Here is a 22443-nt window from a genome sequence, read left to right on the forward strand (position 1 = left end):
CAGGTCACATGGATCATTTTGTAGGATTTCATTTGTGGGAAATGGGACATTTCTGTCCCAAAACAAAAAGAACTTTCCATGGATGTAAATAAGTTCATGTGAAGAATTCCCAAGTGTTTCTGCAATTCAATGAGCAAATTACAGAGCGTTTTATTACTTCGAAGCAAAGCTTTTTTGAGTGGCTGGAAAAAGCATTAAAATGCCTGTGTGACACCCTTTATAAGTTATATACTGTGCTCTAAGGTCCTACATACTTCAATCACACAAATAAATCTGCCTCAGACATGCAAAGCAAAAGGGCACCAGGCCTGGAAAGCCACAGAAGCTATATGTAGTCTATAGTCTTACAAATTCATTAAATCTTCTGCACACGTTTTTTATCTGAATTTCTTAGTCATATTATTAGTCAGACATATGGGGACAAACATTTTTATGATAACTGTATGTTCCAGCTATTGAACCCCCGTGGATCAGACACTTATATCTTTCTTTAAATGGAGTTTTCTTTAGCTTGTTTAGCTCTGTTTAGCTTTTGTATAGCATAAGTGGTGACATTTCTGGGGAAAAACAACCCCTCCACCCACCTTTCTATTTCACAACTGTCATGAGTGACTATTATAAAGCACCGGTGTAGATAATACATATACATCTTTATAGCACACCGCCCTTCCCAGCTGACTCTGATCAGCTCCTACATCTCTTCTAGCCTTACATTGTAGGTTATTATACAGTCAGGGAAATGATTGTTCAGCCAAAAAAACATGTTAGAACTTGGTCTACCCCTCCCAGGTAAAACCGATCAACACAAGATCCTGGCTCCGTGAACAACAAAACCACTTGTCAACAGCTCAATGGACAACCTGCCAAGCTGGGATGAAAGGGTTAACAGCTATGGAGCCTCATAAACAAATAAAACACTTACAATAGGTGTGTACACTAAAGTTATCTGGACTTCCTCAGGCAATGGCCACAGTTCCTCTAGGGTTCATTCGCTTATAGCCACCCTTTTACATCACCAATAGTCTCTTAACTATATGTTCATTCTACAACACTACTTAAAAGGGTGTGGAGGAAGCCCCCTGATGTTCCCATATCTCTTTACCATGAATCTTTAGGGATCTACAGAAAGCCTGGTTCTAAAGGGAACTAATCTGATGTGACAATATATAAGAGAAGTGCCATTCATGATATTTTCTGAAAAATGTATGTATGTCTGCAAAGTGTCTAACAACTATGTAGTTGTAAAGTTGCTCAAAAGTAGCAGTTTAGGTGCAACTGGTTCCAATATATTTTCTATGGCAGATGGGGTTTGGAGTGGATTTGCGCCCAAATTTGTGAATTTTTAAAATCATAAATCTGACTTGTGCATCTGGATTGCCTTAATAAATCTGGCATTAGTAGGAAGAAGTGGGGTAGGTAGATGCATATATGCCAAACCATTGATCCATTCACCCCAGTGTGAGAGTTCAATAGCTGCAAACAAGCATATCTATAGCTATTCAAAGTGAACTCCAGGGAACTCCCTCACTCGCATTGTTCCATATGACTGTTTGTACTCTGTAATGTATTATTATATCTGTATATGTCCCCTATGATTTGTAAAGCACTATGGAATTTAATGGCGCTATATAAATAAAGATCATTATTATTATTAACTCAGTTTCCATTCTAAGGACTTAAATAATGAATTGACCAAATTCACAGAAAATCCAAAAGTTAATGCTAGGGTAGCAAAATCATAGGGTCATTGGCTACCAGGGAGCAGTCCAGTCATTGTGTGTGACTAGCATGGGGCTGCTAGGTTTGTGTGCAGTAACAGCAACAAAGCAGTAAAGATCCAGATTTATTAACTAGATGTATGGAATAAGCATTGTAAAATATCAATGACCTTGGTGATTCTATATATACATTTATAGAGGACAATTAGGTGATAGTGCCACTTTAATAAGACATATATCATACAATTTTATTGTATGTACGTAGGAGATGTCTGCCATGGCAAAAACTGTGTGGGGCATTTATCAATTTTGGTGCACGGTCCGTGTTTTGGTGCACGAAATTGTGCTAAAATTTACACTTTAAATTGTGGCGCAAGGGGTTAATGAACTAATGACCGAAAAGGTTTACAACATTCATGATGGTGAAATAGAACTGCATGGACCAGTTTTTTGAGCTCTAAATGTGCAGCAAAAACAGTGTCAGGAAACTAGAAGTGCAGGAAAAGTGTTTTCAAAGCTGTGGCCAAATTGTGCACCCAAAAACAGAAAAGGCATGAGTGTCGGAAAAGGACAACTATTGTGGCACCGACACTTCAAAAATAAGGTGGAAAAATGTGCAAAAAAAAAAACCTGCCAGTTTTCTGGTGGAAAATCAATAATAAATGCCTCCCCCCCCCCCAGTGTTTTGTTTGGTGGAAGCAGCAGAAATGACGTCCCATTATGTGAATATTTGAACCTTCAGAATAAGGACCCTGGGAGAGGTCATCTAGTGAATGTTAGTCTGGATTTGTCCACCCACATACCAGGAAGACCTATCCGTTTGAATGCCCAGAGCTTGGTCACTCAGAACAACAAAGTCTTTAATGTGGTTTGAAGAAGAAGGAATAGTTCCTTAAATAAGCATTAAACCACCACATCAACCTTCTCCCATGACATCATTTAAAAACTTCTTTCCCTTGAGGCATAGGATTTTCTTTTAGCATCCTATGCCCTGGTTTCTACCAAAAATCCTTCTACAATTATGCAAATGAGCCTAAGGGGCTCCATAAGTGTTAATGGAGCCTGGATCCCCAGGCTCATCTACATGATTTTAAAGCCCTTTTTTCTAAATCAAGAGCATAAAGAAGAGCAAATGCTGACAGAGGGGGCACACACCAGTATGTCCGTGTGCTTGGTTTACAATCCTTAATCCTGGTGGTAGATGTCCATTAAACATGGAACATGGATTTGCAATACCCACATTCATTTTAAGATAAATGCAATGTTGGAGGCAATATGGCAATCTTTGACACCTGTTGTGGTTCAAGGCGCCTTGTAATCCTAGTCTTACATTTCCAAGCAATCTGTGCTACATAACTATTGTGTGGCAGAACTGTGCAAAATCAATCAAAATCATCCTACTTCCATGTCTATGTGTGAATAAGCTGCGTAGCAAGTATTACAGCTTACTGCTAGTTCCAATATTATCTCTGGTGTGAATAGAGAAATCCTGATCTTATACTGTACTGCTAATAGACACCTGACTAAATGTAGCAGGTAGAATTTCTCTGCTGTTATAATAAATTCTGTTCATCAATTTCTTGTTTACGGTATATCTGTCTCTGGGAAAGCACAGTACCAACTATTAGGATTGTCAGTGCTGCTCCTCTCACACTACGTTCCCAGATTCCACAAGTACATACTTAGAACAGAACAAATGTTCCTGGAATTTTAGGAAAGCTGGGAAACATCCACTACTGGAGCAGTAGAAGAGGACATATTGGTTTAATAGATTTTCTTGTGTAATATTCTATGTTATACTCAATCACTCTATTAACTTCTATATAAAGTCAAAGCAATAACAGTGTACAATGTGGTTCCAAAAGACATCAACCCGTGCAGTAGGTCTTGATAAACACACTACTAAAATCAATCTAAAAATACCAAAGATTAAAGCGCTCAATTTTAATTACAATATAATAAAAAAGTCTTTCCCCGCCATATACACAGATACATGTCTCTGTCCTCAGAAAGATGTTTCCCACCGCTGAGTGCATCAAAGTTACATTTGTGGTCACTATTGATCTTGATCTTTTTATTTGGAAACATTAGGGCCTGTTAACCTTACCAAGATGTCAACCCAAACATCCTGACCGTGAACAGGATGAAAACTCTAAAGAAATAAACTCCATTACTGCAATTCCCACAAAAACTTCAGGGAAATAGACGGCTGAAGCCAAGATACACAAGATCTGCAAATATATTCGTAATGTCTTAAAAGTTAAAGGACTAAGCTATTAGCAGCATTTTACACACACATATATAGTACAGCCAGTCTCCGACTTACACTTGACTTACAGGCAAACCCTAGTTACAGACGGACCTCTCTGCCCCCTGTAAAGCTCTCTGGATAATTTACGTTAGTCCCAGGCTGCAATAAACAGGTGTAAGTTGTCTATAATGAAGCTTTATTGATAATCCTTGTTCCCAGGACCGCAAAAAAAATTTGAAAATCATGGACAAAAAAATAAGATTTTGTCTGGAGCTATAATTATATAAACATACCTGTTCTGACATGCATACAAATTCAACTTACAGGACACCTACCACCAGGGTAAAGGATTGTAAACCAAGTACACTGACATACTGGTGTGTGCCCCCTCTGGTAGGATCTGCTCTTCTTTTATCTTCTTATTCCATGGGTTTTAAAAAAAGGCATTTGAATTATGCAAATGAGGGGCTCCAGGTTCCATTAACACCTATAGTGGCGGAGCAACTCCGGCGCATCTGCATAATTTAAATTCCTTTTTTTTAAAACCCATGGAATAAGTAGATAAAAGAAGAGCAGATCCTGTATATGGAATTAAGTATTAAATCAGCAAAAGTATAGTATTTTTTGTCTTAAACTGACCCGCATTTACAAGTTGTATCCAGAGCAGCATTCATAATTCTGTTGGTTGCAACTAATTTTGCAACCAGCCCTAAAAAGACCCTGAATACAGATCAGCAGCAAAAGCAACTTGAGACACCTTGCTTCCATTTCAGCGCAAATGAAATACAATCCCCTACATCTGACAACTAGCAGGTGTAAACAGTATTGGGGTCACTATTAGGTGGGAAAAATGCAAAAATGTCAGGTCACATGGTTAAACATTTCCATCTAACTATGTTAAATAAGTTACATCTATTTATTCATGTCAAGACTTTATTTTATTACAGGGGAAAACTTAGGGATTTATTGAAGTTTCCCTTTAAACCCCTGTCAGACAATGCCTTTAAGGGTTGCAGGCCGGTAATATAAATGTTGGTTTTCGTGGCATGAATATCTTAGTTTCTGGCTGGCTTCCAGCACTAGAAGTTAATTAGAAGTTAGAAAGAGATGGGGATTCAGTGACTGCCTGCGCCAGGGATAGTACAAGTGTCTGTCTATTAAATATAACTAAATCAAAGTGAATTTTATAACATTTACAAATAACTCCAGGAAAAACGGAATGGATAGAAGTACAGTACAGAGATATTTTCCATGACTGTCTAAGCTCATGGACACATTCAGCCAAGAGATTTCACTATGTAATGTAAGGCAAGCGCTTCATAAAAAATGACTTTATAACTGGGAAAGTTGCCATGTGGCTAGAGAGCGGCAGTCACAACAGCAGGTGGAGGGCTCTCTAGGAAGTGCAGATTACTGCGCAGATCTTGCAATGTGCATGGATTGTCTAACCATATAGAATTTCAATAATAGCCAGTCATCGCTGAGGTAACATGATTATGAGGTCTACTGTAACACAAGAGCTCAGTTTTCAGCGGAGGACACAAGCCATTTAGTATTTGGAGGCAGCTTTGTTATGACTGTGCTGAGTCATAATGATATCTGGAGAGCAGGGGTCATATGATAGGCCAGCACTCATTTAATAGTAGATAGACTTCACATCACTTTAATATTAAATATTAATAGACTTAAAAAAATACCATTCTTGTCTATCTAGTTCTAGGGATCAATTTGCAGATTGGCAATAACAGGGAAGCCACACAACACACAGCTTAAAGGTGTTTTCATAAATATAGAAAACACACTTACCGAGCTCTGCCTCCTGATTCTCAAATTGCTTCAAATTTTTGTGCCCTTACCCAACCAGAGGTTACATAGGGGACACGTAATAAGTATCCTCTTTGGACACAGGAAGTTACTTACGTTTTCTAAGGGACTTCACTTTCTGGACTGTCCTCTGGTCCAAGTAGACCCACATGGAACTTCTGGTCAGGTGCAGGCTTAAAAACTGGAAGTAACAGATACTGGGAGCTGGAGCAAGGTAAGAACGTGTACTTTGTTTTCCTGACCTGGCCCCTAGAGGCAATTTTTCTGAATTAGGCTAAGTGCACATGACCATGTGCTGCCCACTGGGGGGAAGTTTGCGGCCCATTGGAGATGGGAGGAGGGAATGCTTCTCGACCCTCAGATCCTCCTAGTAGACAGGTGGCTGTGCCACAACTTGGGACAGCAATAGGACCTGCTATAATAATTCAGTACAAGTTGATGGCTGCTCCCCTGCAGGAGGCCTTAATGTTATATCAAGGAGAAAATGTTCAGGAACATGTTAGGAGAGGTAACAAGTCCACTGCCCACTTCACTACACACTGAAAACCTCATGTTCTACATTATTACTGCAACATCTGTTCATCAGTCATATTATATTATCCGAATAATCTCTGTGTCCATGACTAATGTTAGGGACAAGATCAAAGTTCAAATAAACCACATGTAAATGGATGATCTGCAGGGCATCTGGATTTTCTATCCAAAATCTGAAATGTCTAACACTTCAATGCCTTGTATTGAGCTTAAAGGACATCTACTACCAGAATAAAGAATTGTAAACCAGACAAGCCTTTTTTTAATAAAAACAAGGGCATAATAAGCTAAAAGAAGACAGACACACCACATGTAAGTGTGCTTGTTTTACAATCCTTGATCCTAGTTTTTCTTTAAAGGAAGAACATATCCTTAATTGCTGTGAGCATTGCTTTGCCACTCTGCATTATGCGTGGCATGTGGCCGGTTTAGTGGTAGTTGGACCACAGAGCAAACAAATAAGCCGGAACTTAAAAGTTCTCATTTACTCCTCCAACCTCTGTTTGTGTGGAGATGCTCAGCAATTCTTGGCTTATCCACTTTGCTGTCAACAAACAGAGCCGGATAGGAAGAGCAGTGCACATTTGGGAAAACAGAAAACATAAGACTTATTGTGCCAAGCATGTGCGAGAGAAGAATATGAAAAAATTACGTGTGAGGTCTTGTTTTACTGATACAAAACCACTACAAATCCTGCATTTCAAGTGAGTAAAACCCTCAGTCCTCAGCACTCTGCTTCTCCATTGTGTACCTATGTGTATAAGGAAAGGCAACTATGTATGTACATGTATGTTTGTACAGGGGAGTGGTGGATAGATATTCCCAATAACCTCTTCTTCCTACTAAGCGGAAAAAGAACAGTTCTGCTTTATGCCAAAACTGGATCATTAAAAATAACAATGTAACAAAATCTAAACAAAAAAATGAAAAGTACTAAATAAACTCAATTACAAAAATGATACTCATCCAAAGCAGTTCTCCAGCCCCAACCCTCCGATTTTGCTGTAATTTATGTTTGCAGTTATATAATAATTATTGTGTTTCTAGTTTTTTCTGTAATAAAGAATACAGCTTTTGCTGTAATAGAAATAATCTGGACAGGCGCTGTCCTCTGGTGAGCCTTACACACAGCAGCCAGTCCAAACAATGAGAATGGTAAGCGGGAGGGGAGCTAAACGTCAATATGAATCTGTGATGTCTTCAGACTTAGCCTACCTGCATGAAATTCTGCATTCTTGGGTCTCATACAGCAGATGTGAGGTCAGTTGTTTGCTCTACATGTGTCTTTGGTGACTGTGGTCTGCTCACTCTCCAATGACATTAGAACATTTGAGGCTATGGTAGTTGAAACCATTTGGGAACTATGGCTGTGTGTATGAGCCCATTGAAATGCATGGGACCATTTCAATAGATAGAACACGGTCCAAAGCAATGTCCTGTGTGTTATAACTGAGCTGTGCCACAATTCTGATGCAACATTATTAAGCAAAGTGCACCAAGAAAAAAAAGGCGCACCTGTGTGACATCCTAAAATAGCCAAATTTACTGAGTTCATGCATGACTATCAGATTATTTGGCAAAAAAAATTCACATTAGTGAGGCAAACTGCACTAAAGCGGATTGCACCAGTTTTTATGTATTTGGGCCATATTTAAAGGGAACCTGTCACCAGGGACCTCAATTTCACTACAGACGGGTTGCAGAAGCTTATTACACCTACAGTGCTAATCTGCCTCTCTGCCTTTTATAAGCATTTGCATTACAATATAATTGTGTGTTATAACTTACTCTTGCATCCTGACAAATTCCTGGGCTAGTCCCAGGGGCTGGACTTTGGTTTGGATGCATTTCAAAAAACAACATGTGACTTGTCTGTGTTACTCACTCCAGAGCTTAGCCCCCCACCTTTGTGCTCCTGTACAGCTCGTCCCTCCTGCTCCTTCTCAGGGGTCACAGCCTGGTCAGCCTGACATCAGTGGGAGAGGGACATGCTCTACAGGAGCACAAAGATGGAGGCCGCCTGCAGCTCAGAGAAGTCATATGTTGTTTTTTTAAATGAATCCAAATCAAAGTCCAGCCCCTGTGACTACCCCAGGATTTTGTCAGGGTGCAAGGTAAGTTGTAACACACAATTATACTGTAATGCAAATGTTTAGAAAAGGCTGAGAGGCATCTTTGTACTGCAGGTGTCATGGGCTTTTGCAATCTCTCTTTAGTGAAAATGAGGTCCCTGGTGACAGGTTCCCTTTAAATTGTATAAATTCTACACTAATACATTGTAGCAAACCCCCAGGTATAAAAGGTCTCTGTGGGATATTCATCAAGGCTTGGAATTCCACTGCCAATCTTGATCTTCCAAAGCACCAGGTTGAAGATGAACCCTAATAACTTACAAGTTACATCTCTAAATGTATAGAATGAATCTCCTCTGGCATAAGCTCAAATCTATGTTTAGCTATGATTCACACCAGTTTTTGCCTTTAGAATTCCCACTTGTAAAATAAAACAGTTAAAGATAATGTATCCGCATTACTATAGGTATAATATGATATATATATATATATATATATACTTTGTAACCTCTTTCATGAATTAGGGTATATATCGCCAAAAGGGCCACACAGCCACCTATAGGCTCCAGTAACAGCTTGTTACATAGTTTTAACAGATTCCATTAATCTTTGGCCTTGAGGGGTGTAACAGAATAATAACTAATATATCGGATTTCAACACTTCTCATAAGATCACATTTCCAAAGCCAAAGAATATTATTATTCTCTGTAAGTATCTAGTCAACTTCAAGGACCGAGGGAAGGATCGCTAGGAGAAACAAGCTGACAACTACATGATTCTTAATGGCAGCTCTACCATGTAAAAACTTGATATTTTGACGCTTCAAGTAACGTCAGGAAGATCCTGTCATTTCATATATTTTATAGTGTCATCCTAGATAACAGGGCCATTCATTATAAGCAGATTCTGAAACAAAAATGTCTATATAGATGGGTTTCAAATTATGGGGTATTTAGTTTATGGCTTCTCATGGTATCCCAACAGTATTAGAGGGCTGGGGGCTCACTGTATGTTACTGTTAGCCATGGCCTCTCTATACACAACAGAATTCTACCTTAGGGCACAACAAGAGCAGGCAAAGTCCCTGTATTAATGTTACTTACATCCTATTATCACTAGTGATTTACTTCACTCTAAAAAAGTAATTGGTAGTGCACATGCAGGAATTGCAACTCCCCCCTCTTACACCACCTGGGTGGGGAGAGGTACATGGCAGGGACACCCCACAGTTTTCTACTGAAAAGTCTCCTATAGGAACAGTCATTTTGTGACGTATACATATTCCAAAAAAATAAAACAAATGTTGAAGCTTCCATTGGATTAGGCCACATTTGTTTCTATAAAGATCTGTATGAACCTGTGAAAAGAAGACTTCTACTGTATATAACATCTTTACTATACACCTATGTTCAGTATACACCTCATAATATACAGATACCTATATATAGTCCCTTCAAAACTTGGCATTTAGATGTCCAGTATATCGGCCAAACACAAGTAATTGTCTAATATAATGTAGTAACTGGAGCAGGAGGCTTCTCTGTAAGAATTCATGCAATTACCTACAAAAAAAGGAAACCAACCAACCATCCACTGGCTTCAAACATGGGGAAACATGAAAGAACAACACCCAATTCTAGGACTGTATTCTTGGAAAACATTTGTTTTACCTTAAACTGAACAAGAAATAATCTGATCAACCTTTCAGCAAATACAGACAGGCAGTGAAGATTAGCTGCAACCTGCACCTGGAATTCCCAAGATATTCTATCATGAGTTGACATTCTAGGAACCATCCCTCCTGCATATTTAGCTTCACACTATTCATACAGGTAAACCAACAACAATATTACAGATTGGGGGATGTGGCAGGTCATGAGTGTTACAGATTGATCATCAACCAACTATCAAGTTCTATTATCATCATCATCTTTCGGTGATCATGTTCCAACTTTTACTGCCACAAAAACCTCATGGAAGGCTCTGGACTTACTGGGCTGACATAAAAACTGTCACTTACCCAAAATTAATAATCCAAATTTAAAGCAAACCAAGAATGGCATTTGTAAGTGGTGACAAGTTCCAATAGCATATGCTATGCAGATTTTAAAAATCCCCTTGTCAGCATTCTGAATCATTTCAGTACTTTATAAAACTTTATGTCTTGGGGGCGCCTGTGTGTCTGTGTCTCAGTCTCCTCATGTGTTCTTCCTGTCCTCCACATCATTCCCCTCCCTGCTTAATGCACATGACAGGAAGTGGGGAGGGGTGAGGAAGCTGAATGAGTGTGGAGGAGAGGAGACAGACACAGGCACACACAGGCTGCAGCTGCCCCCTCTTCCAGGGACTCACCACACGCTGCTCACAGGGAGGCAGGTAACGTGAAATAAAGTTTTTTAAAGGAAAAGGTAAAGTTTAAGCAACACAATTTCCCTGCGGTCTGTATCATGCCCTGCTCCTATTGCCTACAAATATATATTTTTCACAATTTTGTTTTTTTTTTTCTTATAGATTGTTAACCAGCCATCACACTACATTGCCTTTTTATAGGATACCCTCAGCCCTAGAACTTGTTATACATTTCAAAGTGAAAAGTCACCACAGGAAACATAGTTCTTAGATCAAGGGTGATAGATTTATGACTACAGGGCAAGGATCTGGATAGTTTCAGCAGATGATTCACACATAAATTTCATGGTGATTTGATTTGGTCATATTAACACTTTTCTAGTAAATGCCCAGTTGGTCACAGGTCACATGTGTCATCTGTGATCAAGTATCTGGTGAACTCTGACCTGCCCATGTGTACATGACCAATCCCAATTTTTTTTGCATAATGATGAATGACAGCATTTTGGATAGTAAACTGTTATATCTGCCTGGGTTGGCATAAAAAGCTTAATAAAAAAAGATATTCAGCTTAAATGAAAAGAAAAAAAATCTGAACTCCTTTTTATGGTAATTGCTTTAGATTGATTTGGAGCTGCTCTCTGATCATTATTAGAAGCAGATTTTGGCCGCACCCTTAGACATCAAAGCATGAACTGCAAAACAGGTTAACTACAAGTACAGGCATGAGGTTCATCTCAATGGACACGTGGTCTTTCATGTAGAAAAACAGACCAACACATAAAGGCCTTTTCCAAATTCAAGCAACAAATGGTCTGTATGTACAGCTGCCAGCTTTATACTGGCATGAATTGTGATATCAAATCTCTATTTGGCATGGGTATCACTTGAGGTGGAGACGATTTTGCTAAGTACAAAGATTCAGTTTACCGATTATTGCTTATACACAACTTATATGTGCAGCAAGTGATAACATAGGTTATAACATAGCTTGGGGAGCCATTAGTAAACGTAAACTTGTACATAGAAGAGGTTTTCTAGTTGGATTATTGTCTATGACAACATCAAATGGATCTTCACTTCTGCCTCCATTGTTGGTGTCAATTTACCAGAGTCAGCTGGAATCAACTGAATGCTGAGGTAGCGGAGTGTCAGACCCCCACTTGTCTGAAATTGATGATTTATCCTATAGATAGCTCATCAATATGTCTAAGGTGGAAACCCCTTTAGTAAACAAATGAAGGTTTACCAGTGTGTCTTTATAGTTAAAGGAGTTGTAACAAGTTATATTCTCCTAGCTTCCAAATAGGGTATAACATTCTGACTGGTGTGGATTGGACTGCTGGGACCCCAACAACCACAAGAATGGGGATTCAGATTGATTGATCACTAATTGATAGAGTGGCTAGTCAAGCATGGTGCTTTATTCATCATCTATGGAAGTCTATAGAAGTCCTGTACTCTTATATTATTGGTGGGAGCAGCAGGATTGCTGAGCAAGCTCGACCTATCATTCCATCCATTTGTGGGAACCATCCCCGTTCTCGTGATCAGTGGGGATCCCAGAAGTTGTCTTCCCACTGATTTGATTGTTATCTCCAACTCTATGAATAGGAGATAACATACAATCAAATTTAAGTACGGTATGAAGTTTAGGACATGGTTAACATGACATTATATACTAATACAAAGTCTAATGTTCCCAAAGCTCTGAAAAATATTCCAAATATTCTCTAAATATTATTTAGAGAAGTAGAGTTCATGCTTCTCCTCTGTTTCATTATGAGCAGTGAGCATTACAATGACTTCTGCCATATATAATCACCATGGAAAATACAAATCACTACAAATCAAAAAATAATTGGGTAACATTTACAAAAGTTCTGAAAATATATTGCTGTCTATGCTGTGCTTCAGACATTCTGCTACTTAGCACAGCACTCTTGAGACCAATCAGTATTTATGAGTCCTATATATTCAGTGTTATCAGTGATTTAGCTCCCAGGTTCCCCAGGCAATGTTTAGATAGGCTCTTTTACTTCTGTTTTTCTGTTGGATCGTAAAAATAAAAATTATAGCGGTGCCATCCACTGGTGATGGATACATATGGCGGCAATTATAGTCAATGGGACCTGTGATGTGAACATAGCCTTATCCTGTATGTCTAGTCTCAGGTGTTTAGGTATAAAACTGATAACTTAGTGAGCACCAAAAAATAAATATCTTATTAAGGAAATAAACATTGTTAAATGATCTACAACTACTCTGTGAGACTCAAGGGTGAAACTGACGATCCAAAGCTCATTAATACCATACGTTTCCTGTATACAACGTCACTGTACAGCGTCAGCAGTTGAAGAGGTGATTCATTACTTTGTTTTGTGCTCTAGGGATAGTGGGGACTTTTACTCATAGACTAAAGTAATTTCCATTCAAATTCCAATTTTCTACAAATTGAAGGGCCTGTATGAAAACCGAAGCCCACTCAGTATAGCCATATCGGAAAAAAGCTAATATTATATAATATTTACCACTATTTCCGTTGAATTCTGTTGTTTCCACCCACACAGGCTTTACCTAGTAATATCCTGCAGGCAATATTAGTTGCATGACTGCAATCTTTCCGCCTAAAGAATAGTTTGAAAATGTTTATGCTATTTTCACATGGAGCTATAGGAGACAGCTCTGGGTATGTACATACAATATACCAGTTTGGGGTCCTGTATACAATACACAGGACTGCAGCTGCTGCTATACCTTATATTGTGTTATTAACAACATCCATGCATCAGCGTAAAGTGTCCATCACCCTGGTGCGGCTTTTGTGGTTACAGGGTGATCTATTAAAAAGTTCTTTGAGCAGTTGCCAAACTAATCCTTGACTTGTCAGATTGAGTAAAGTTGTACAAGGGTTAATGTGTCAGCTACATCAGCAGGGGGCAGTGAGATCTGGCTCCTCTTATCATCCCTTACAACAACATGACAAAGGTCACCAGACCAGAGGCAATCTCCCTCCATTACTGTAAACATGTGCCTAAACCATGCAGTATGGAAGGGGCTCCTCAAAGTCACTGATGTGTAACTTTACCAGATCCGGTTTACACCGTGCTCAGGTCACCCCAGGGTGAGGAAACCTCATTACAATATTCATTTATATTATAAATGACTTCAATCCTTGAGTTGTCTCGTATAAAAGTATTCAAATTCTGAAACCATATAGTCTGGAACAGCAGAATAATATAGCTATTGTTCTGTCTCCTAAATGGGCTGTCACCAAACTTTCCTTAAGTCCTGAACAGAAAATATATCTAGTTCTGCCATAATTCTCCCTTATATTAGCAAATGTGGTCACACAGAAATCCGGTGGGGTCATCGCCCAAGCACCATCACCTTATTCGCTATCATTAAAGAAGATGTAGTGCATTGAGATATTATCTTGTACTACTATATTTTGTCACATCGCTCTAGAACAACAAGTTATACATTCATGACCTAAAGAAAGCTGGGTCAGCACCCTGTGTTAGTGGTCATACGTGACATATTGGTTGTAATATCTGTGGCGGATGATGAATTATTTACTAATCTGAATACAAATGTAATTGTTAGTTTCAGCTTGTTCTAGTGCCAGATACAATACTAATTGTATAAGGGATTGGTATTAGTCCTATAGGTTAAACAGACTGTTATGCCTATGGGCAGATTCCTTGTGTGATAAGATTATTACCCTGTACATTTGTGTGGCTACCTCCATGAGACTCCGCTTTGCAAGTAGTTTACAAACGAATGATAACTAATGAAACAAAGTGTTCCTTATAAAACAAATAGTGAACAAACAAGGCAGTAGTAAAAGATGAGGCGTGACAACAAGTTGTAGAGAACACCCTTGGAGATAGTAACACCCTACATAACCAGGATCCTGTGGCCAGGGGGTTAGCCCCTTACACTTACCATATTGCAAGGTAAGTCTCGGAATGGCTTCATCCTCAGCTTGTCCGACCAGGAAAGTGGCTAGTGTTTGTCCCAAGAAAAAGAGCCATGTCCAGGTCCCCATAGCCAAGCCTGGCAGCACTCAGGGCTTTCCTTATTTCCTTATATAATAATCCAGATGTTGTCTCTTTCTTTCCACACTTCTCCTCTTAGATCTTTGTAATCCAAAGCAGAGCGGATCTGGAGCAGGGTTTGGTGTGCTGGATATTTACTCAGTAAATGAAGGTTACAAAAGTTTGCTGAGAGCTGAGTCTGTGATCCCGCCCAGCAGAGCTATCCTCAGGCCTCTTCCAGCCTCCTCCTCCTCCTCTCTGCCACTCTCAGACCTGTCACATAGCAAGGGAGAGAGAGAAAAAAAGAAAGGGAGCTTTAAAAAACTCAGCAAAGCCATTGGCTAAGAAGAAAGACTGCAGTGATTATGAACACGTCCCTCAGCACAATAGTAGAGTAAATGTCATCACCTGCGGAGAACAGAATCAGAAAAATCCAACTAGGAACCTGAATTTATTAATATTTTTTAGTTCTTGCTGAGACGTTTTTTAGTAGGACTTTCGTATAGAGTAATCAGAACCTTTAAAAGATTTCTGAGTGATTTTCTTTATTATTTTTTTTTACAGAAAGGCAATTTTTTTTAATGTCGCTGTGATCGCAACAGGTACATAACCTGCTAATCACTTGGCTGCAGCAAAAGTGATATAAAAAGTCTAGGTATTGCTTAAAGGTCACCGTACATATAAGATGGAAGTAAACCAAATCTGCTAATTTCAGGATGTGCATTTAATTGATAATTCCTTTATTATATAGCACCAACAGATTCTGCAGTGCTACCAGTATGTTCTGGAGTGTGGGAGGAAACCGTGGACCCGGAGGGAACACACACAAACACGGAGAGAACATACAAGCTCTTTGCAGATGATCACCTGGATGGGACTTGAACCCAGGATGCCAGTGCTGCAAGGCTGTAATATGTACCAATGAGCCACCGTGCTGCCCTTTCAATGTGTATTGGGCCTCCTGTGTCTCCTTCGATGGGCTGATTTTCTGTTTTGGGGAGATATGCTGCTCTCGGATTATTCTAGCAGTCTCCATTTACTACACAAACTAGCAGTTAGAAGAGCTTCTTACACATATGTGTGCATTCAGGGGCTTGCAAACAATTCATCTGTGTGTCGTCTGCTCACACGAACATGGGGTGGAATAGGACCCGCTGTTAGTTTGGAACATCAGGCAGCTGTTGGGTTATTCCTCGCTACTTTCTCATACACATGTATGCTCAGCTCAGCCAAGTATATTGGTGTTGGAAGTGAGGTGAGAGCAGTCATCACCAATCACCTCTGGGGACCCGTGCCCACAAAATTAGCCTGTGGTTACAATGGTGAGTTGATCACATTGATTTATGATTAAATACCATTATTTTGACCCATAGTGGCCATTGCTGCAATCCTAAATTCTCTTCAAATAGGACATACACGTGAAAGAAGCACTCAGCCAGCAACTCCTCCAGATACCACCATGAACATGCACTCATGCGAAACAGAAAGGTCCTAAAAATGGGGTAGTTTAGAGCAGGCACTAGTATTGGGGGAGGGGTAATATAAGAAAACCTTACAGATTTTGGGAGAAATAAACCTTTTATTAATGGAAATCCAACTTTGAAGCTGAAGTAGTAATCCTGCTGAATCCATGAATATGTTCTCAGGGGTATACTTCCTCAGCATCTCCTGCCAGCTGCGGACTCACCACTGTTTGATATTACTGTACAAATGTTTGGGTATCGACTTTCCTAGGGCCCCTCTCTGTAGTAGCGATCACATCTCACATTTACAATGGACGGATTATTTTATTTATTGCTATTTTATTGTTAAAGAAAGCAGCGGAGTCTAGACGAGCTGACAAGTAGCCAATAAAACCCGTGAGCTGCTTTATATTCCAAATTCCTGCTCAATAGTCCTAAAAATGGGAATAAATCGGGACCATTTCCAAGATTAAGGAAGAAAATCTACACCTGTTAAACACTTGGAGAAGCTGTTAATGGAAGCTTCAGATATGCTGAAGACTTTGGTGTATGGAGTCTTTGTCAAATAAATCATGTTTTCCATAAAAAATAATTGGAGGGAAAGCAGAACATATGAAATAGTAGATTAAAAGGCATTTTGGCTTAAAGCACACCCTCTCCACCCACCGTCCTTCTATTTCTGTGTTTACAGAGCTTTGCTCTAAGCAGCTCAGATCTCAGCCCAATAAAACAGCAGCCAGATTTCTTTTAAAGTCATTTACAGAGGAACTGAGCTGTTAAATGACTAAGGTATAAGACCGGATGTATTACCCTCACTGCTGGTTTTCTATCAGGGTCCACAAGAGAAAAAGCATATCTATACATACATCTATGTTCTATCTATATATACATCTATCTATCTATCTATATATCTATCTATACATATATCTATCTTTTATCCATCTATACGTGGTGCAAGAGCAAGAGATGAAATAAACGCCACATTTGTTTTCACTAATTGGAATGCTGCCGTTTCGTTAATTTTCAAACATACATATATCTATCTTTTATCCATTTTATCTCTATGTACAACTAAAATATATCTATCTATCTATATATCTATCTATAAATATCTGGTTTACACATGCTAACAGCATATTCGACAAAAGCTCATAATGTAGGTCCATTATGTTCAAAATATATAGCATTTTTATCTTGCACTTGTAATGGTATACACTATATATCACATAGCAGTATTCCCAAATTTGCAGCCTTCAAAGTTAAAAGTGTATTTACTTTCAATAAACTTTGTAGAAATCACAATGAATAATACCTATTCTGGATATCATCTCCTTGTAATCATCATTTTCCCCTCTGAAGTCTGTATATCTGAAATTTGCAGTTGTTTTAGAGCTGCTGGGGGAAACCTAGCTGTTGTGCCTCACTCAGCCTCACTTAGCCCATATCTTATAGAGAATGTCATTATATTAGGAAAAGAAGGAGCATAAGGCGGAGAATAATAGAGATGGACAGGGGTGGATTAAGACTGTCATGGGTCCTGGGCTGTATGAATAATAAAGCCCCTACAAGTCTGGAATTGAATTCCTACATATGGTACTAGAATCAGCTTCTTGGGGAATGGGGGATGTGTCCCTTTCGCCAGCATTCAAACTGTGGTTTCAGGACCTATGGAGGAACTACAAATGTCCTGAAATGGCTCTTTTGTACATGTGTATTGAGAGCAGATTCCATGCATGAAGATCCTTCTCAGTATAAAATTTGGTGGGGGGTTTGGGTCACCATGGACCCCCTAGAGGCCTTGGGCATTAGGTTATCGCCTATATTTTAATCAACTACTGGAGATGATATGCTACAAAGCTTCTTATATCTATTTGGACTCTTCTTTTACATATGCAATTATTGTGGAAGTTTTGCACCTGTTTTGTGTTTTTTCTGGAAGAAGAAATATAAAAGAAGAAAATATTAAAAAACATTGCAGGAAATAAAACATCATATGTGATTTTAGCCTGAATCACTCTATCCTTTTACTCAATCCTTATCCCTCCTGATATCTATAATTGGAGAACAGCCATGAGGCCACCACATCCAAACAAACTGGTTTAGCCAACATTAGTCTAATGTGTATGACCTATTACTTGTTGTAATATGAGATGTAAATAGGAGAATACACAATGTCCATTCTGATATCTGTCAATCAGAGGACAAGGACATTTGATTAAGGGTATACTTGGTTTATCTGCAGCTCATTGTAAAACTATAGATAATACATCTTAGAAAAAAGACTTTACTGGTCTGATGTTGCAATCTTATACCTTATGGTTCTAGAACTGGGGTGAGCAATTAATTTCCCCATCGGGCTACATGAGAAATTGGTATGGTTTAAGAGGGCCACACTAATATACTAAACTCAGTTCAACCCAATACTTATATTACTGTATTCAGTATTTAACCTAACCCTACATAAAAAAGTAAATAAAACAACAATGATTCAATGAAAATATGGAGGATCTAATTGCATCATTATTTAATGATGGGAAGAAGAGCTCAAATTTTTCAACAATCTTATGTGGGTCGGTCAGAGATAGATAGAGAGATGGATGCAGCCTGTGGGCCATATTATGCCTAGGTCTGTTCTACAATGTAGCTTGATGCGTATTCCTTCTGTAGGATAACTTGTTGTGATATACAATAGAACATTAGAGAATAAGATATCACCGAATCTCACCAAACCCACAACAAGCCAATTGCTGTCTACTTATCTCTGAGGAAGTCACATCAGTACATCGTTAATGAAGCTCATGGGGTACTTGTCTTGTGTTTCAGTTTTCCACCCGCCTCCACCCCAGTGTGGTCATTTTCATGCATAGGTATAGCATTATTATTTTGCATTTCTTGGGGGTCTTCTGTACTTGGGCTCTTTGTTGAGCTCTGCTTTGTACTACCAGATACTCAGTATTTGGTGTAAGACACGTGTTACATTTTTTAAGCGGTTTTATTTCTTGTGTGTGTTGTATAATATTTAATAAAGTAATTTCTATTTTTTGGTCATTTATTGCATCATCTTTCCTTTGTAGAGTGTATAAGCCAATTGCTGTCAAAACAGATGTTTTCCTGGTGAACCTACTGTTACTGTACGGAAATAACTATATCTGGAGAAATTTAGAGTATTTCCTTAATGTTCATCCTTCAGAGCAGTTTCTCTTTTATCTAACTTATGACACACACTATGCCTAAACACTTCCTTCTCCACACCTTAGTCCTCCCACATCCCTTCAGCTAACTCCACACTGACTTCTATAGGGGATGAGTTGTCAACTTATTCACGCTATGTGCCATACTTCACTTTCTGATGATGTTCGGCGTTGTGAAAAATATCAATAAAGATAATGAATAAGAAAGTACAGGAAGTCCCCGATTTAAAACACCCAACTTACAGACGACCCCTAGTTACAGGCAGACCTCTTTTGACCAGTTTGCAATGACCAGCTGTAAGGTATCTGTAATGAAGTTTTATTGATAATCCTTGTTCCTGTTACATGACAAAACTTTAAAAATTGACACAGCACAGCAGAACACAAAGCCGCTGACTGCACTCTCCAACCCACTGTCAATACAGACTACCCAACTCCCGTCCTCTCTCATCCAGTCATACCCCTCCCGCTGGCACAGACTACTGCCTGCCCCACAGACTATGCATATGCTGTTTGTGTGTATCTGCTGTATGTGTGTTTATGTATATGCTGTATATACTGTTACTGTATATGTGTATATGCTGAATGTGTACGCAGTCTGTGTGTATATGGTGTATTTAGACTGCATATATGTGTCTATACTGTGAGTGTATACTGTATTTATTAGTACATGATGCTTCCCACTCATGTCCGCCAGAGTTCAACTTCATCTTCCCGCTGCTTGTTCTGTGACACAATTTAAAAGTTAGATCCCGCGCTTAAATCCGAATCCGTCTGATCGTCCGACGGCTGGTCCCCGATTACTGTCGCATGAAAGCAGGCGCGTGCGACACAATCCTCTTACAAATGCGCCGCAAAACGAAAATCGACGTAATATCCGACGAAAGTTCGGCCTCAGGACCCTTTGTAAATGTTCCCCAATGTGTATGTGCTACACAGTAGGGCTCATTTACTTACCCGGTCCTGTCGTGATCCAGCGGCGCGTTCTCTGACGAGGATTCCGGGCGATTCAGCAAGCTCGTGCGTTCAACTTCCTGCAGGTGTTGCTGCTGCGCCGAGGTCCGCTGGAGTTCACCATCTTCTCCCTCTTGCATGTAATTTTGCGACACACTTTGTTTTTTAAATTCCGCGGTTCTTCCGAATACGTCAGGTTTTCCGACAGCTACGTCCCCGATTTCTGTTGCGTGAAAGCCGGTGCAATTGCGGCGCAATCCGATCGCGTGTGCCAAAATCCTGGCGGAAATCAGCGCAAAACAGAAAAAGTCGAGAAACCCGATGAAAGTGCGGAGCCCTTAGTAAATGAGCCCCAGTATGTGTACAAATTTTATGTGAAAATACTGTATGTGTGTATATACTGTATTTATTAGTGTATAAATGTATATAAGAGTGCATAAATGTGTGCATATAACTGTATACGAGTATATAAAAGTCTATAAGAAAAAATTCACTATGGGGCCCAGCCTCTCCTAATTACGCCCCTGCTTGTATGTAACCTGGGGATTGGCTGTAGTCAAGCTTTAGACTTTGATAATTCTATAGTTTATTGATGGTTGCAAAACAAAAACACAGCAAAACATAAAAAACAATAAAAACAGAACATACTGGTAGCAAAAACATGACAGAGAGTTATCTGTGACGTAAGTGGTGAACATGGTTTTTTAAGTGAGGCCACAACGTCTCCACTCCTCTGCTCAATCCTAATTTAAACTATGACAAGTGAGAGGTCATAAACAGGCAGATTACAGACAGTGACATACTTATATTATATGTTCCTATTACTAAGTGCAGACATACCGGTAACAGACCAGGAAACCTCAATTACCGCTCACCTGTCTGACAACATCACTGAGACATTCGGCTCTTTGAACCTTTCCTACATACTAATGTCTGGCTGCAAAATGTGGAACATTCATTTTCTCTAATGATTTAACAGTCTCATTTTTGTTTCGGACAGTGAGTTTTTAAAGCGGAACCTGTCTCCAAGGATGTCAGGAGATAAATGTACCATAAAATTCAGGGAGCGACATAAGCAGATAAACATTCAGTCAACCGTTGGCATCTGATAATGTGGACATATATGGGAGCAGCACCATATGTCGTACACTCCTCCCCTCAACTCGTCGCTATCATTGAGTTAAAGTTTGTAGATTATAAAACATGTGACCCTGGTCCTGTCCTGGACACTGTAGGCGATTTGTGAAATAAGACTCTGCACGATATGTGAATCTGACCTTAAATAAAGGCCACTAAAGGCTATTTGTTGTGCACAACAAGATTTGTGATCATGGGGTAGCACTGCTCAACAGTTTCTAATAGTGCTCCAGCAATCATACATACATAAACCTATCAATTATCATATTGTAGATCATAAATTATTTTGGCGATAAAGGAGATATTACAGGTCCCCAGATCTCTATTAGATAAAATATTCAGGAGATATATCATGAATAATTTACTTCATGTGAACTTGTCTATTTACCCAGTAAAATGTGTGGAATCAGTTTTTATTTGCTTTGCATTAGGAGAGCATTATCTGAAAAATAATAATCAGCTATATAGATGTTGCAGGGATGACTGGCTTAATCAAGATTTTACTACCAATATGAAAATTTATCGTATTTTAAGGCTACTGCAAGGAAATTTAATATGATGTAACCTGTGTGCCCTGTCTATCGCTGTAACGCAGGTTTGGTGCGCCATATAGTAAATTATGAATATAGAAATGGAGAACTAAGCTAGGAAGAAGTTCTGGCTCATAAAGGAAACTGACAAGGATGTTGTAACTGATAAGAGCTTTACAATTATTTATTGGAATTGATATTTCATCAGCAGTGACACACATCCTCCCTTGTCATATATGAATCTTTAATATACATTGCTACACCTTGTATCGTGTTTATTCTTGATGACTTTAGTCCTTGGCTTGGTACTAGGTGAATATCTATTATTTGATCTCAAACAAATCTCCAATAGGAAAAATTTAAGGCATCAATTTCAGGT

The 22443-nt window shown here is 39.1% G+C and overlaps 1 protein-coding gene across 1 annotated transcript in view; it reads right to left on the reverse strand.

Moving 5' to 3' along the window:
• The window catches only part of SEMA4B (semaphorin 4B), a 185562-nt gene that overhangs the window by 26318 nt on the left and 136801 nt on the right, over positions 1-22443 (reverse strand). The window contains exon 3 of the mRNA XM_072148446.1: positions 14698-15062. Within this exon, the coding sequence (XP_072004547.1) occupies positions 14698-14800 (103 nt within the window). The 5' untranslated portion in view covers positions 14801-15062. The remainder of the gene's footprint in view (positions 1-14697; positions 15063-22443) is intronic.

This window comes from Engystomops pustulosus, chromosome 4 (genome assembly GCF_040894005.1).
Source record: "Engystomops pustulosus chromosome 4, aEngPut4.maternal, whole genome shotgun sequence".
NCBI classification, from domain to species: Eukaryota; Metazoa; Chordata; class Amphibia; order Anura; family Leptodactylidae; genus Engystomops; species Engystomops pustulosus.